General features: G+C 46.6%; 3 protein-coding genes and 2 non-coding genes across 6 annotated transcripts in view; all 5 read left to right on the forward strand.

Annotated features, from left to right (window-relative positions):
- pik3c2a (phosphatidylinositol-4-phosphate 3-kinase, catalytic subunit type 2 alpha) overlaps positions 1-8,020 on the forward strand; it is a 40,535-nt gene extending 32,515 nt beyond the window's left edge. The window contains 10 exon segments of the mRNA XM_068596606.1: positions 48-217; positions 825-981; positions 1,751-1,860; positions 2,477-2,684; positions 2,790-2,914; positions 5,236-5,353; positions 5,469-5,550; positions 5,688-5,794; positions 5,921-6,046; positions 6,211-8,020. Of these exon segments, the coding sequence (XP_068452707.1) occupies positions 48-217; positions 825-981; positions 1,751-1,860; positions 2,477-2,684; positions 2,790-2,914; positions 5,236-5,353; positions 5,469-5,550; positions 5,688-5,794; positions 5,921-6,046; positions 6,211-6,393 (1,386 nt within the window). The 3' untranslated portion in view covers positions 6,394-8,020.
- Positions 8,021-8,877: 857 nt separating this feature from the next.
- rps13 (ribosomal protein S13) lies at positions 8,878-12,418 on the forward strand. The gene is made up of 6 exons (XM_068596508.1): positions 8,878-8,974; positions 9,518-9,566; positions 9,670-9,748; positions 11,166-11,335; positions 11,777-11,877; positions 12,342-12,418. The coding sequence occupies exons 1-6, from the start codon at positions 8,952-8,954 to the stop codon at positions 12,373-12,375; spliced, it is 456 nt and encodes a 151-aa protein (XP_068452609.1). The 5' UTR covers positions 8,878-8,951; the 3' UTR covers positions 12,376-12,418.
- LOC137799796 (small nucleolar RNA SNORA19) lies at positions 10,542-10,675 on the forward strand. Its single transcript, XR_011079452.1, has one exon. It is a non-coding gene; the product is annotated as a small nucleolar RNA SNORA19 (small nucleolar RNA).
- Positions 12,005-12,137, forward strand: LOC137799795 (small nucleolar RNA SNORA19). Its single transcript, XR_011079451.1, has one exon. It is a non-coding gene; the product is annotated as a small nucleolar RNA SNORA19 (small nucleolar RNA).
- Positions 12,419-12,883: 465 nt separating the features above from the next.
- The window catches only part of LOC137799788 (protein phosphatase 1, regulatory subunit 15B), a 3,664-nt gene continuing 1,547 nt past the window's right edge, over positions 12,884-15,000 (forward strand). Inside the window, exons 1-2 of one of the 2 annotated variants that reach the window (XM_068596614.1) lie at positions 12,884-13,317; positions 13,757-15,000. The exon at positions 13,757-15,000 is cut by the window's right edge and continues 30 nt beyond it. In XM_068596614.1, coding sequence (XP_068452715.1) covers positions 13,167-13,317; positions 13,757-15,000 — 1,395 coding nt within the window. In that variant the 5' untranslated portion in view covers positions 12,884-13,166. Of the gene's footprint in view, positions 13,318-13,553; positions 13,601-13,756 lie in introns of those variants that run through there. The other variant, XM_068596615.1, reaches the window with a different exon arrangement.

Consider the following 15,000-nt stretch of genomic DNA (forward strand, 5'->3'; position numbering starts at 1 on the left):
CAGAGTTCTTATCTCTTCTTCTTTGTGTGTCTCTTTCTTCCTTCCAGGCCTCAGAGAACTTCATCTACTCGTGTGCGGGCTGCTGCGTGGCGACCTACGTACTCGGCATCTGCGACCGCCACAACGACAACATCATGCTGCGCTCCACCGGCCACATGTTCCACATCGACTTCGGCAAGTTCCTGGGCCACGCCCAGATGTTTGGCACCTTCAAAAGGTGAAAATCTGATACGACGTGTTTGTGCGCGTGGTCTAGAAAGCGCTTGTCAGATAAAACGTTGAACGCTAACACAAAGTCATAAAGCACTCTTCAGAGCTCCATCTCACTCCCAGCACAACGCGCTGCTGGTTGCAGACGTGTTGGTCTGAAAGCAGCTGAGCTCGGGCGTGTTGTTAGCACGTTGCTATCGTGAGGCTGCACACAGCCGTTGTGCAATCGACCGACCAAAACCCGCTCTACCCCCCCGATGGCTGAGCCTCACTTTGCTCTGGGATCATTAACGCTGTTTAACGAGCAGGAGATGAGTCTGCAGCGCCCTCAACGCACCGAGCTCCTTAAACCCATAAACCTATAGATCCTTCAATGAGGCCTTTAAGGCCTTTAAGGCCGTGTGTCCCAGTGGAGTGACAGAACTTGTTGTTGTCATCAGGTTCGTTTCCAAGAGTTGAATTTACTGTGTTTTCTACTGGATGAATGTGTGTTCAGGCTCGACCTGGATCAGAGCTCACACACTGCGTAGTAACTAGTTTCAGGGCCCTGTGGTCACATTCGAGATTCAAACTACAGACTTCAGAGGCCGTGTTCTCTCCGTCTCTCCCTGCAGGGACCGCGCTCCCTTCGTCCTGACCTCCGACATGGCGTACGTCATCAACGGGGGCGAGCGTCCCACCAGCCGCTTCCAGCTGTTCGTGGACTTGTGCTGCCAGGCCTACAACCTCATCCGCAAGCACTCCGGGCTTTTCCTCAACCTGCTGTCGCTGGTGAGACACACACACACACACACACACATCTATAAAGCCTGTGCACACACATCAATGCATGCACAGATACATTATCACCTATTAACAACACACATTCATGGCAGAAGAGGCTGCAGCGCGGTCTGTCACACAGGTGGAGGCATCACATTTAAAAACACTTTCCTGGAGTCGATATTCAGTTTCAGAATCTATCAGATGGAGAAAAGCAGCAAATCTTCACATTAATGGACGCAGAACAGAGACTATGAGTCATTAAACGATGATCACGAGAGATGCAGATGGACGTTGACGTCAGCTCAGTGATGAATGAGTTGTAGTTGTTGTAGATTCTTGTTCTGACGTCTTGCAGCTGACTGGTTTCCTCACAGAGTTTCTACCTCCAGCTTCTTCTTCTTCTTCTTCTTCTTCTTTGTCTTCATCGTAGGTTTGGTCTCTTTTTAACGTCCTCATTGTTTAGCAGAACTCTTTGTTTTTAACCTGCAGGATCCAGAATGAGCAGATATTTAAACAAGAGGACTTTACCTTCACGATGCATCAGATCTTCCCTGTTGTCTAATGATAGAATAAACTCTATATATACATAATAATGCATCAAAACAGCAAATCTAAGGGGAAATAAATGTTAATGACGAGCTCTTCTGTAATATCTTGCTGTTATTCATTGCTATTAATGAACGTTGATGTGTGTTGTGTGTGTTGTGTGTGTAGACTGTGTGTCGTTACTTCACTGTACAACAAGATGGGTAATAAACAGATGTCTGTTTGTTAGATGACGTCCTCGGGCCTCCCGGAGCTGACCGGCTCTCAGGATCTGAAGTACGTGTTTGATGCTCTGCAGCCTCACAACACGGACGCTGAGGCCACCATCTTCTTCACCAGGTAGCGTCACGCTACACGCAGCACGCTACACGCAGCACGCTACACGCAGCACGCTACACGCAGCACGCTACACGCAGCACGCTACACGCAGCACGCTACACGCTACACGCTACACGCTACACGCTACGCGCTCTGACTTCAGTCTGGAGCGGATCCGCTCTGAATAACAAACACTGGCAGGTTGACAAAGTTTTAAATGTCATTTTCCAAACTCCAAAGAAGGAATCATCGCTCTTCTTTGTGTTTTTTTCCAAACTACAAAGCTGCTATTTAGTTGTTTTTGTCTTTCTTTCTATTGCTGCTGCAATGTGAGCATCCAGCAGGTGGCAGTATGAGCAGAGGACAAACAATCTGCTGCCTCACGACACACAAGACAAAGTGTCATGAGGTCGGGTTCAGATTATTATAAGTTCATGATGCCTTGTGAAAACGTTGTGATGGAAAAGTGGGAGAGATTTAGCTTAAATTCATGGAAAATTAGTTTAAAGTCATAGAAAGTTGCTCAAAAGTCATGAAAAATTATGGGAAAGTCGTGGAGATTTGGTTTAAAGTCATGTAAACTCCCTGGTCACAATGTGTATGAACCCTGATCTGGATAAATACCCCCCCCCTCCAGGCTGATAGAGTCCAGTCTCGGCAGCGTCGCCACCAAGTTCAACTTCTTCATCCACAACCTCGCCCAGCTGCGGTTCTCCGGGCTGCCGGCCAACGACGAGCCCATCCTGTCCTTCTCCCCGAAGACCTACACCCTGAAGCAGGAGGGCCGCATCGCCCACGCCTCCATCTTCTCCTTCCAGAAGAGATACAACCCCGACAAGCACTACGTGAGTTTCACCGCGTCCCGCTCGTGTTCCCGCTCGTCTCTGAAACCCGTTTGAAAGCCTTGAAATGGATCTTTCACCGGCTGCTCCGTGCTGTCCTCCCTGCAGACGTACGTGGTGCGGCTCCTGAGGGAAGCTCAGGCCGAGCCGCAGTTTGTCTTCCGCACCTTCGACGAGTTCCAGGAGCTCCACAACAAACTCAGCATCCTCTTCCCGCTCTGGAAGCTGCCCAGGTGAGGCGGTCTGATGATCAGATGATTTTAAAGTCTGGTTAAAGTGACGTGACGCTCAGGAGCAAAGCAGGAGCTGCTGTGGACGAGGCAGCAGCTGCTTGTCTTGTATTTTATTAGAGACCTCACTGTGAGGTCTCTACACGCTTTGGGGAACGTGTGGTTCTGCAAAGAGGGAAGTAAACGCACCTCTTCTCTCTCCTCTTCTCTCTCCTCTTCTCTCTCCTCTTCTCTCTCCTCGTCTCTCTCCTCTTCTCTCTCCTCTTCTCTCTCCTCTTCTCTCTCCTCTTCTCTCTCCTCTTCTCTCTCCTCGTCTCTCTCCTCTTCTCTCTCCTCTTCTCTCTCCTCGTCTCTCTCCTCTTCTCTCTCCTCGTCTCTCTCTTCTTCTCTCTCCTCGTCTCTCTCCTCTTCTCTCTCTTCTTCTCTCTCCTCTTCTCTCTCTTCTTCTCTCTCCTCGTCTCTCTCTTCTTCTCTCTCCTCGTCTCTCTCCTCGTCTCTCTCTTCTTCTCTCTCCTCGTCTCTCTCCTCGTCTCTCTCCTCTTCTCTCTCCTCTTCTCTCTCCTCGTCTCTCTCCTCGTCTCTCTCCTCTTCTCTCTCCTCTTCTCTCTCCTCGTCTCTCTCCTCGTCTCTCTCCTCTTCTCTCTCCTCTTCTCTCTCCTCGTCTCTCTCCTCGTCTCTCTCCTCTTCTCTCTCCTCGTCTCTCTCCTCTTCTCTCTCCTCTTCTCTCTCCTCTTCTCTCTCCTCGTCTCTCTCCTCGTCTCTCTCCTCTTCTCTCTCCTCTTCTCTCTCCTCTTCTCTCTCCTCGTCTCTCTCCTCTTCTCTCTCCTCTTCTCTCTCCTCTTCTCTCTCCTCTTCTCTCTCCTCTTCTCTCTCCTCGTCTCTCTCCTCGTCTCTCTCCTCGTCTCTCTCCTCGTCTCTCTCCTCTTCTCTCTCCTCTTCTCTCTCCTCTTCTCTCTCCTCTTCTCTCTCCTCGTCTCTCTCCTCGTCTCTCTCCTCTTCTCTCTCCTCGTCTCTCTCCTCTTCTCTCTCCTCGTCTCTCTCCTCTTCTCTCTCCTCTTCTCTCTCCTCGTCTCTCTCCTCTTCTCTCTCCTCCTCTCTCTCCTCTTCTCTCTCCTCTTCTCTCTCCTCGTCTCTCTCCTCTTCTCTCTCCTCGTCTCTCTCCTCTTCTGTCTCCTCGTCTCTCTCCTCTTCTCTCTCCTCTTCTCTCTCCTCGTCTCTCTCCTCTTCTCTCTCCTCGTCTCTCTCCTCGTCTCTCTCCTCGTCTCTCTCCTCCTCTCTCTCCTCTTCTCTCTCCTCTTCTCTCTCCTCGTCTCTCTCCTCTTCTCTCTCCTCGTCTCTCTCCTCGTCTCTCTCCTCGTCTCTCTCCTCTTCTCTCTCCTCTTCTCTCTCCTCGTCTCTCTCCTCTTCTCTCTCCTCGTCTCTCTCCTCTTCTCTCTCCTCGTCTCTCTCCTCTTCTCTCTCCTCTTCTCTCTCCTCTTCTCTCTCCTCTTCTCTCTCCTCGTCTCTCTCCTCGTCTCTCTCCTCGTCTCTCTCCTCGTCTCTCTCCTCTTCTCTCTCCTCGTCTCTCTCCTCTTCTCTCTCCTCGTCTCTCTCCTCTTCTCTCTCCTCTTCTCTCTCCTCTTCTCTCTCCTCTTCTCTCTCCTCGTCTCTCTCCTCGTCTCTCTCCTCGTCTCTCTCCTCGTCTCTCTCCTCGTCTCTCTCCTCTTCTCTCTCCTCTTCTCTCTCCTCTTCTCTCTCCTCTTCTCTCTCCTCGTCTCTCTCCTCGTCTCTCTCCTCTTCTCTCTCCTCGTCTCTCTCCTCTTCTCTCTCCTCGTCTCTCTCCTCTTCTCTCTCCTCTTCTCTCTCCTCGTCTCTCTCCTCTTCTCTCTCCTCCTCTCTCTCCTCTTCTCTCTCCTCTTCTCTCTCCTCGTCTCTCTCCTCTTCTCTCTCCTCGTCTCTCTCCTCTTCTGTCTCCTCGTCTCTCTCCTCTTCTCTCTCCTCTTCTCTCTCCTCGTCTCTCTCCTCTTCTCTCTCCTCGTCTCTCTCCTCGTCTCTCTCCTCGTCTCTCTCCTCCTCTCTCTCCTCTTCTCTCTCCTCTTCTCTCTCCTCGTCTCTCTCCTCTTCTCTCTCCTCGTCTCTCTCCTCGTCTCTCTCCTCGTCTCTCTCCTCTTCTCTCTCCTCTTCTCTCTCCTCGTCTCTCTCCTCTTCTCTCTCCTCGTCTCTCTCCTCTTCTCTCTCCTCGTCTCTCTCCTCGTCTCTCTCCTCTTCTCTCTCCTCTTCTCTCTCCTCTTCTCTCTCCTCCTCTCTCTCCTCGTGTCTCTCCTCGTGTCTCTCCTCGTGTCTAGTTTCTCCAACAAGATGGTGCTCGGTCGCACACACATCAAGGAGGTGGCTGCCAAGAGGAAGCTGGAGCTCAACAACTACGTCCACAACCTGATGAGGAGCTCCACCGAGGTCACACAGGTGCACACGCACACACAAACACTCACCTGTACACTCAGCAGTACACTCACCTGTACACTCCACGGCGTTAGTGTTCTGTTACTGGTCAGTGATGCATCTCATGATCTGCTCCCAGTGCGACCTGGTCTACACCTTCTTTCATCCCATCGCACGGGACGACAAGACGGAGGGTTTGGATGCCACGCCCAAAGCTCCAGGTAAATACAAGCTGCTGTGCATCACCTCCACACAGACGATGCCTGTGTTTGATCGGGCAGCAGAGAAGAGGCGACGTCGTTACCTTCATGTATAAATGTCCAACATGGAGAGTGATTGTGTCTCGTGTCCGTCGCAGAGCCTCCGCTGAGTCCCACCTCCGGTCGGGTGGAGGGAGAGGTGAAGCTCTCCGTCTCCTACAGGAACAGCAACCTCTTCATCATGGTCATGCACATCAGGGACCTGGTGAGCGGCGAGGACGGAGCGCACAACTCTTTATTCTGTGTTTAACACGTCCAACATAAACAAACGTGATGCAGCAAATAGTCAAAACTTTTGTGTGTGTGTTGTCGTGTTGTGAACCCTCTGCAGGTTTCTGAGGAAGGAACGGATCCCAACCCTTATGTGAAAACATACCTGCTTCCAGATCCACACAAGACTTCCAAACGCAAGACCAAGATCTCGAGAAAAACCAGGAACCCGACTTTCAATGAGATGGTGAGGACGTTAAAACTGAGATGTTTATTCATAAACTCAACATCGTTTTAGTGTAAGGAAGACTTCTCTTATGATGAGAAGCTTCACGGCCCGTGTGAACCCACATAAGAACTTCATGGACGCTTCATTCACTTCCTCCTCCTCCTCCTCCTCCTCCTCCTCAGTTGGTGTACAGCGGCTACAGCAAGGAGACGCTCGGCCTGCGTGAGCTGCAGCTCAGCGTGCTCAGTGCCGAGTCGCTGCGTGAGAACTACTTCCTGGGCGGCATCACGCTGCGACTCAAAGACTTTGACCTCGGCAAGGAGACGGTGAAGTGGTACAAGCTCACGGCCGTGCCCTACTTCTAACCCCACCCGCCTCCGCCTCCACCCGCCTCCACCCGCCTCCGGACTAAAGCTGCGTTCTCGTCGTTGTGGGAACGGCGACTTACTTGAAAACACCGGTCACTGCATTTTTATTTTTTTTTCAAAAAACGTCATTTTCATTTCTTGGTTTATTTAAAAGCTGGATGGAGGATTCATGACAGAAAGTACTAGCGGCAAATTATTTTTTCTTTTATTCCATCACTTAAAATCGAATAAACCAAAAGAACCGTTTCTTTTACATGAATAATGTTCTGAATGTTCTGAACGCGTGGAAGAACACTTCACATGAATAAGTACGTTGTGTGTAGACGTCAGTGACGACCTGCTCGGCAGTGTTTTCCAGAGAGGTTGAACGCAGCGGTCATGTGACAACCTCACAACGTTTTCTCTGTTTCCTCCAAACTAATCAGGATTGTTTCTGTGACAAACAACCTTCACTTACTTTGTCTTCTTCTCTAAACTCTAACAAAGAGCTGTAATGTTTTGTACATTTTGATATTAGAGGACCAAGCGGCTTACTTATGACCAGAGTATATAGAGGTTGACACGTTTATTTTTTAAGGACTAGAAAAAGAGGGGTTCGTTTTTACAATTTTCCTCGTTTAATTTCTACACAGACGAAACAGGAGGCCTTGGGTTTCCTGCTCTCAGCAGCGGTTCTGGGTAGTGTAGTCCAGACCCGGTTCCACCCAGACTGTGCCAAACGTAACGAGACGGCAAATCAAACCACTGAACAGGTGCCTTTGTGCTCGCGACCCCTTTTTAATGCTCCACTTGGCCTTATTGCTATAAATATATATATTTTATTAACAATGTGATATGTCCTCATTATAGAAAACGTCTATATTCTTCAAAGCTGCATCAGTGGTTCTGACAGCAGGTCTGGTGCCGGACCGGCGCCACTAAAGGGTTTTTTGTAACGGTGGGCCGCCACTAAATGCACACTACCGCGGCCTCTGGTGTTTGTTACTTGACTATTTTCACACAGCACACCTTGTTGTTGTTTTAAAGGGGAGTTTGTGTCGTAAGCTCGTGGCGCTGCATGAAGAGACTTGTTGCCCAATAACGCTGATCTCAGGTCTGCTTCCTCCAGGTGGTTCAACCGTCATTCAGTTGAACTGGAGTCTGACCTGAACCCAAAACTGCCAGTGAAGTCCAGATCCAGACAGGTTTTATCATATTGAAGAGAAACTGAACTCGGATCAGCGCTGAAAGGGCAACTTTAACTTAAACAAACTTCACATAAAAGGGAACAAGATTCCGAGCATTAGCTGCTCCCCCCCCCCCCTCGCTTACTATACATCTAAAGTTGTTATTAATGTGTAATAAAGAATTTGAATTTATCTGAAAAGGATTTTTGTTTTTAAAGAGATGATTCTACAAGACAATTATGATCTGAGAGCATCACTCACACTATGATGGATATTAGTGACTTGATCCACTCTTTTAGTGACTGTACAGAGAAAGCAGAGTTTGTATTAACATGGCCAGTTATTTATTCTTAATTGGTGACCTATAACCCGAATGGATCAGTGTGTACTGTAATCCCTCTTTCCTGAAGCAAATTAAATGTTTTTGGAACAAATGCGACTCTTTGTTTCTGTGGTATGGAATGGGACAGGTGTAGATAAAGTGCTATAAAAATGTATATAATAAATCATCCCTTGTCAAATCCTCCGTCAATTGAATGATCAACATCAGTAACCCATAGCACTATATTTACACACTTACATATACTTTACATTTTTTCACTTTGCAGTCATTAAAATGCCTTTCATGTAACTGCTTGCTGTTGCCACAATGAAATCACCCCTTATGGATGTATAAAGTATACATTATACCCTAATTGGATGATGCATTAGACACCCAGCACCATCTTGCTCCCTGTGGGTGAACATATTATTATGGTTGGAAAATATTTTGACACATGACCCCTCCTCCAGAAGACAAAGGCTTCTTAACACCCACACACAATTACATGTAGTATTTTAATTAATATGGTGCTGACACAATATAGCAAAAAGTTGCACACCCAAATTAAAAGCTATATAGCCTTGCAGCCCGCTTTGCTGAGTCAGTATTATAGTCTTGTTATCGGCGGTGACACAATAATTGTTTTAACGATTGCCTTTTACATAAATTGTTTTAATTGTTGTGTTGCAGTAGAAGCACATTATTACAAAGTTTAATCCAGACTCACACTAAAAAAAGTACTATTATACAAAGACTGAGAAGCAATACACGTGGAATGTTTTAGTATTTATTTAGTTGCATCTTTCAAAATATACATTACGTAAAAAATGTGTAACAAAACATAAAAACATATTTTCGTGACTTTCTAAAACATCGACATGACAACATACAATTTGTAAATTTATAAATTTGATGAATTGTGTCTTTTTTTGGACCGCGTTCAGGAGGATCTTGAACGCGTCGGACGACCTCAATACGCGTTCCTCTGCGTCATTGCGTCACTTCCGGCGCAGGCGCAAAATACCATTTTCTGTCGCGTGTGCGGCCTCTCTTCCTCCAGCGCCATCATGGGTCGCATGCACGCTCCCGGGTGAGCGCTCTTTTTGTGATTTAAAGTTAGAATATCGTGTCTACAGACTGATTTTGGCTCCACAAAATCGCTCGTAAGCGTGTTATGGACGTCCGGGGAGCGTTTTGAGACGTTTAATCCGGTTTTAGAAACCAGAAATTAACTTAAATATGCGGAGCCGCTCATCGACAACCGTCTCGAGCCAGCCAGCCAGCTAGCTTACGCGAGCTAACGGCTAACCGCGAGTCCGCTGCTCGGCTTTAGCGTCAATGTTAGACAGAAACACGCCACACATTCACAGCAGTAATATAATTGTATTTATGCGCCATTGATGGAGAAGTTGAACCTTTTTAACAAAATAACTGAACGTTAAAATCCAACAACAATCGGCCCCGACACGAGCAACGAGCTGGCGTTAAACGTTAGCCCAGCCAGCAACCTTGATTAATAGCCTAACAGGGTTTGCAGTGTAGATGCATCGGCTAGAAACTTTAAACTTGCCTTTTTTAATGTTTGCTTTCACGTGTCTGCGTCTATCTAAACCAATGTCTGTCCCCCTCACAGAAAGGGCTTGTCCCAGTCAGCTCTGCCTTACAGGCGCAGTGTTCCCACTGTAAGTAACTGTGCAAATGTGTTTTTATATTTTTATACATGTATATCAACATATTTATGAACTGATTTTATTAGTGTGTTAATCATTTCGACATGACTTGCAGTGGCTGAAACTCACATCCGATGATGTCAAAGAGCAGATCTTCAAGCTGGCCAAAAAGGGCCTGACCCCCTCCCAGATCGGTGAGTGTTTTGGGGATTTTAGCTTTAGAAACTCACTAATATGATGATCTGTGCTTCTGCAGAACTGGTATGTCTGTGTCTTTCTTTCATACTATGTGTCTTTACCCGGCTGTTTTAGTTGCAAAACAATTGCAGCATAGTGGGTTTCTTTTAGCCAATATATTTGTCTTTTTTTTATTTAAAAAAGAAGTATTTTCAGAACTCAGTCCATTGCTTTAGGTCTGATAAATGCAGGGACATTTACAACTCGGCCAAATGGGGGCATTGTTTCACAGATGCTGTAGCAGAAGTCTGTTAACAAACCAATCCTGTCTCAGTTCTACATCCAAATAGGAACATTTTTTAATCCAGCCAGATTCAATTAGTTTGGATAAAGTCATCACCAATGATAGTGTGTACTATATGTTTTGGGTGACTCTGGATATTAATCTGTCTGGTATTTTGAATGAAAACAAAGGACTCTTTAAGCACAGTATTGTATTTGGGGTGTGACCCCCCCCCCCTCCACCAATTACATAATTAAGTGGACTATAAAGGTGCATATTTTTTGCATTATCAAGAACATATAGGTTTGTTCTATATCTTTATAAAACAAACTAGACATGTTGATATTGATTTCTGGAGAGCAGGGAGACTTTATTAATGCATACTACTTCCAGTTGGGTCTGCTTTGGAAAGCTTTACTTGTTGCTTTTGTTCCTGATTTAATTTTGTCAATTCAAAATGGCTGCATAGTTGAACTCATTGTCATAGACTTGCTACTAACTCATCCACAAAGACTTTGTGTTAATTAATTCACAAATCATTGTCCTGCTCTTCCATCTATTGAGGGTATTGATATTTCTGTTGTGCTACAAAAAAAATCTGAAGGTAAATTAACAGACGTGACGACATGGTGCCACATCTGCCAGTCCCCTTCGCACAAATTAATTCCAATTAATGTTTAGTTAGCAGTTTTTATTCTATAAATGTACATTTTATGACCTTGATTTCAAGAGAGCAGGGAAGTTTTATTGTCACCGCCTGCATTCAGTTCAGTGCGTAGAGGAACAGACTATTTTTCCCTGGTGCAAAAAGAACAAATGATGCAACATTCAGAGAGAGTGAAGCCTTGAGACGGCACATACGGTGAAAACAACAAGATGAGAACATGTTGTGCAATAATATAAACATACATAGTGTAACATTTAAATCGTCTTGCCTAAGTATTTAAACTTGATTTGGCTTTTGTAGAGCTAAACATTTGTTTACTTATTGGCAGTTTTACTTTTTCTAACTACAATGGAAAGTCCCTCTAAGAAATTTTGCTTTTGAAACAAACACAATTAGTTTAGTTTAAGTTTGGCTATTGACCCCGTCATTAGTTTGTTTAAAAAAAAAAAAAAAAGATTTCAAGCCTGTTTTTCAACCTGTCCAGGTGTGATTCTGAGGGACTCCCATGGTGTGGCCCAGGTCCGTTTCGTCACTGGCAACAAGATCCTGAGGATCCTGAAGACCAAGGGTCTGGCCCCCGACCTGCCCGAGGATCTGTACCACCTCATCAAGAAGGCCGTCGCCGTCAGGAAGCATCTGGAGAGAAACAGAAAGGTAAACAAGGACTCCAAAAGCTCTTCAACAAAAACATAGAGACTATTGACGGCCGAATGGCATCTGTAGTTTCCTGCTGTTACCTGAAGGCTTGGAAAGTCCAACGTCTGAGTCAGTGGTTAACTAAAGTAATTTGGAAATGCCACTAAATGTTAAACACACATAACTTGGATAAGCATGGAGTTTGGGGAGTTATTGGGATTGAGTCGACTTCTACAATTTGTGTTTTATCAGGAATTCATCACTAAAATTTTACTTTTTGATGACGTTGACTTTTCTTTTCTGAAATCGTATCAAAATGATCAGTAAACAAAACATACAGGAACCCAAAGCACCGAATGTGCTGTAGATAAAGGCTGTAATGGGGTTTTCACGGGTAAATGCACACACTCTGTATTGCCAACACTTCAGACCCGTAACATGATTTTAACATACTTGCAGGACAAGGATGCCAAGTTCCGCCTGATTCTCACTGAGAGCAGGATCCACAGGCTGGCCCGTTACTACAAGACCAAGAGAGTACTGGCCCCCAACTGGAAGTAGTACGTATTGGTTCTGCTTTTCTTCTTTTTCAGATTTCCATTTTGATTGAAAATGGCTCCAAAATTAAAGTAAATGATGTCATAGAGCTGCTACCAACTCATCCACAAAGACTTTATGCATTAAAAGATGCACAAATCATTGTCCTGCTCTTCCCTTTATTGAGAGTATTGATATTTCTGTTGTGCTAGAAAAAAATCTGAAGGTAAATTAACAGATGTGGCTACTTTGTGCCACATCTGCCAGTCCCCTTCGCACAGTTTAATCAAACATTTTGTAAGCAGTTATTTTCTACAAATGTACATCTTATGAATAATGCTAATTACCTTCCTTGAGTACTTTTGTTTCTTGGGCGGGGCATTATAATTAAATGGCAATTGTTGATTATGCATATTTTATCCATCAATCTTATATATTAATTTAGAGGCGTGCTCCCTCTAACTGTGCGTTTTCTCTTTGTCTACAGCGAGTCCTCTACAGCTTCTGCTCTGGTGGCATAATCGCTACACTTTTTTGGATTAATAAAAAGATTTAAATTGGAAATGGTTCTGTTGTCTGTCTTTAAATTGTCCAGTGTTTTACGGATCTTGTTTTTAAAATGGAGAAATGTTTAGAGGTACGGTGTGTATTGTAATGAAACAGACACGTTCTGTGGGAATGGAAACCAAATTATAATTGTGAGACAGTGAAAATGAAACTGCACCCTTTGAAGTACAATTTGCTTTTGATTCTTTGTAAACTACCTTAACGCCCAATAATTTCCTTAAATGAACGATGGCGGCTATTAAACGGATTTCCTGGCATGTGGGGGGAAATTACTGGCAGTTTCTACGCGTCACACGTTCGCTTACGTTACGTAAGCCGAAGGAGTGGTTTTATTACGTAAGGGGCGGGACTTTTTGTGAGCGACAGCCCCGGCTTCTAATCACAGCGTCAGGGGCGGGACGCTTTGTGAGCGACAGCCCCGCCCTCCAATCCCAGCCGTACCCTACGTCACACTTGTTATGTTAAAAAGGGCTCGGTGTCGTAAGCTCGAGACACTCCACTCCTTACTACGACAACAAAGACAACGCGAACTGAGAAACATGGAGAAGAAAACCCACGAGAGCGTTTGACGAAGGAAAATCCCCCCAAAAATGGCGCACACTTGGCGGAAAATGAAGCGACAGCAAATCGACGCATATCAGACAAACACGCGAAATCCGTTGGTTTTCGACGAGGAATACCAGAATACGTGAGGATTTTATTTTCCCTAAACCTAACCGCCCGTTGGTTCCATAACGAAACAAAAATGGCTGCGCTTGCTGGTTCTGAACGGACGGCGATGGAAAGGTTCGGGAGCGGAGGAATGGCGCTGCTTCCGTGGACCAAACAGATGCTCACCGTGCTGTGGGAGCAGCTGCGACTGCTGGTCCAGGTCATCTACTACACCTTCATGTCGGGTAAGAAACCATATTATTAAACACATTACAGTACTTAAAATAGAATAAAACATACTATTTACTTAGGCTGCCTATTCTTATGAAGTCCAAGGAGCGGTTTGTTTAGAACAGTTTTTCAGAAACATATTTTTTTGTGTGTGTTTTGCATCCTAATCCAGCTATTGTACTTCCCACGTGATCACAGTATTAATCCGTGTAAAATCTACGTGCTACTACGGTGACTACTTGTTATGTTATGAAAATATATGAAACTATAAAGCTGTCAAAGCCATCTGTGATGACGGTATAATATTATATATTTTTTAAAGCAGAAAACACAAACAGCATTTTGTTTCATTGTATTTTTTTATTTTTTACCACAGATTATAGTCCAACAGAATATAACATGACATCATTTTGAATTAAAATTTCCTCAAATTTTTCTGTTTTTCTTTCCCAGTTTTCCAGATGTTCCGGTTCGAGGTCCACGTGAGAATCACCGACGAGACGGGTCAACACATCCAGCACATGACCACGGCGGCGAACCCGAGCGACTCCTTCCTGTTCTCCTCGTTGTTTGACGGCGACAACAGAGCGAACCCCCTCTCCAATCTGGGCGACTCCTTCGCCGGGAAATCCCCGACCGAGGCCCTGCTGTCCACGCTACGCGCCGACGAGCTCTGCTGCGGCTTAGTGGACGATTTTGTCTCCGGTAAAGACGACGCCATCTTTCTGGGACACCAATCCGGCTGGAAAATGGGCTTCCCCGGCGACTGGAACATCTTTGTGTCGAGCAGCGACAGCTCGAACGACGGCTGCCACAAAACCAGCGACAGAGTCTTCAAGCAGGAGGCGTCCGACGAGGAGAGGAGTTTCCACTGGAGCAGCGAAGAAGACCAGAACGTAGTGGAGTTCGACAGCGAGGAGAGCAAGGCGCTCTGGGAGTCGCTGTCCAAATCCAGCGACCCTTACAACCCCTTCTTTTTCTCTGCCTGCATTTCAACAAACACCAACATGGGGAGGAGTGAAGGCAAAGCCACGGAGGCCAACGGCGACCTCACGTCGCCGTGCAAGGCCGTGGAGGAGGTCGCCGCCGCGCTGAACGTCTGGGTCAGCCGCTCCGACAGCGAGAGCAGCTGGAGCAGCTGGGCCAGCTCGGAGGGATCGAGCCCCGACATGGACGAGGAGAGCGAGCGGCTGTTGGAGTTCTTCAGCTGCCCCGACGACCCCTACAACCCCATGTGCTTCACCGCGCGCACCTTCAGCAGCGCGCCGCCTCAAACCGCTGCCGCCAAACGACATGCCTCACTTCCTGCACCTCCCTCCAAGTCGGACACGGAGGAGAAGGAGAGCAGCTTCCCTCCTTCTTCGTCCGAGGACGACGACGAAGAGGAGAAGCTGTGGACTTCGCTCGGCCAGAAGGACGACCCGTACCATCCCCTCAACTTCCAGGCCTGCCTCCAGAGCTCCCCGATAGCGGCCGCGACGCCGCCGCCAACACCGCCGTCCGGAGAGAATCCGAGTGGCCGCGGCGTTCGCCGCACACTGAACCCACCAGAGAAATGTGAAGAAGAGTTTGAAACACCAGAAAAACCCCGAACCACCAAGCCCTCGCTGCCAGAGAGGAAGGTGAAGCGCCACTCGCACCCAGAGAAAACTCTGGTGCCGTGGAAAAGAACTGGACAAACACAGCGGCCACTGCCA

This window comes from Clinocottus analis, unplaced genomic scaffold, assembly GCF_023055335.1.
Source record: "Clinocottus analis isolate CAN_PGR_092001 unplaced genomic scaffold, fCliAna1.0.p SCAF_38, whole genome shotgun sequence".
In the NCBI taxonomy this organism is placed as follows: Eukaryota; Metazoa; Chordata; class Actinopteri; order Perciformes; family Cottidae; genus Clinocottus; species Clinocottus analis.

Excerpts from the sequence above, each read along its gene's own strand:
- rps13 (XM_068596508.1), top strand. The coding sequence starts at position 8,952 with ATGGGTCGCATGCACGCTCCCGG. Across the intron at positions 11,336-11,776 it reads ATCTGGAGAGAAACAGAAAG|GACAAGGATGCCAAGTTCCG; the intron begins GTAAACAAGGAC and ends ACATACTTGCAG. Across the intron at positions 11,878-12,341 it reads CTGGCCCCCAACTGGAAGTA|CGAGTCCTCTACAGCTTCTG; the intron begins GTACGTATTGGT and ends CTTTGTCTACAG.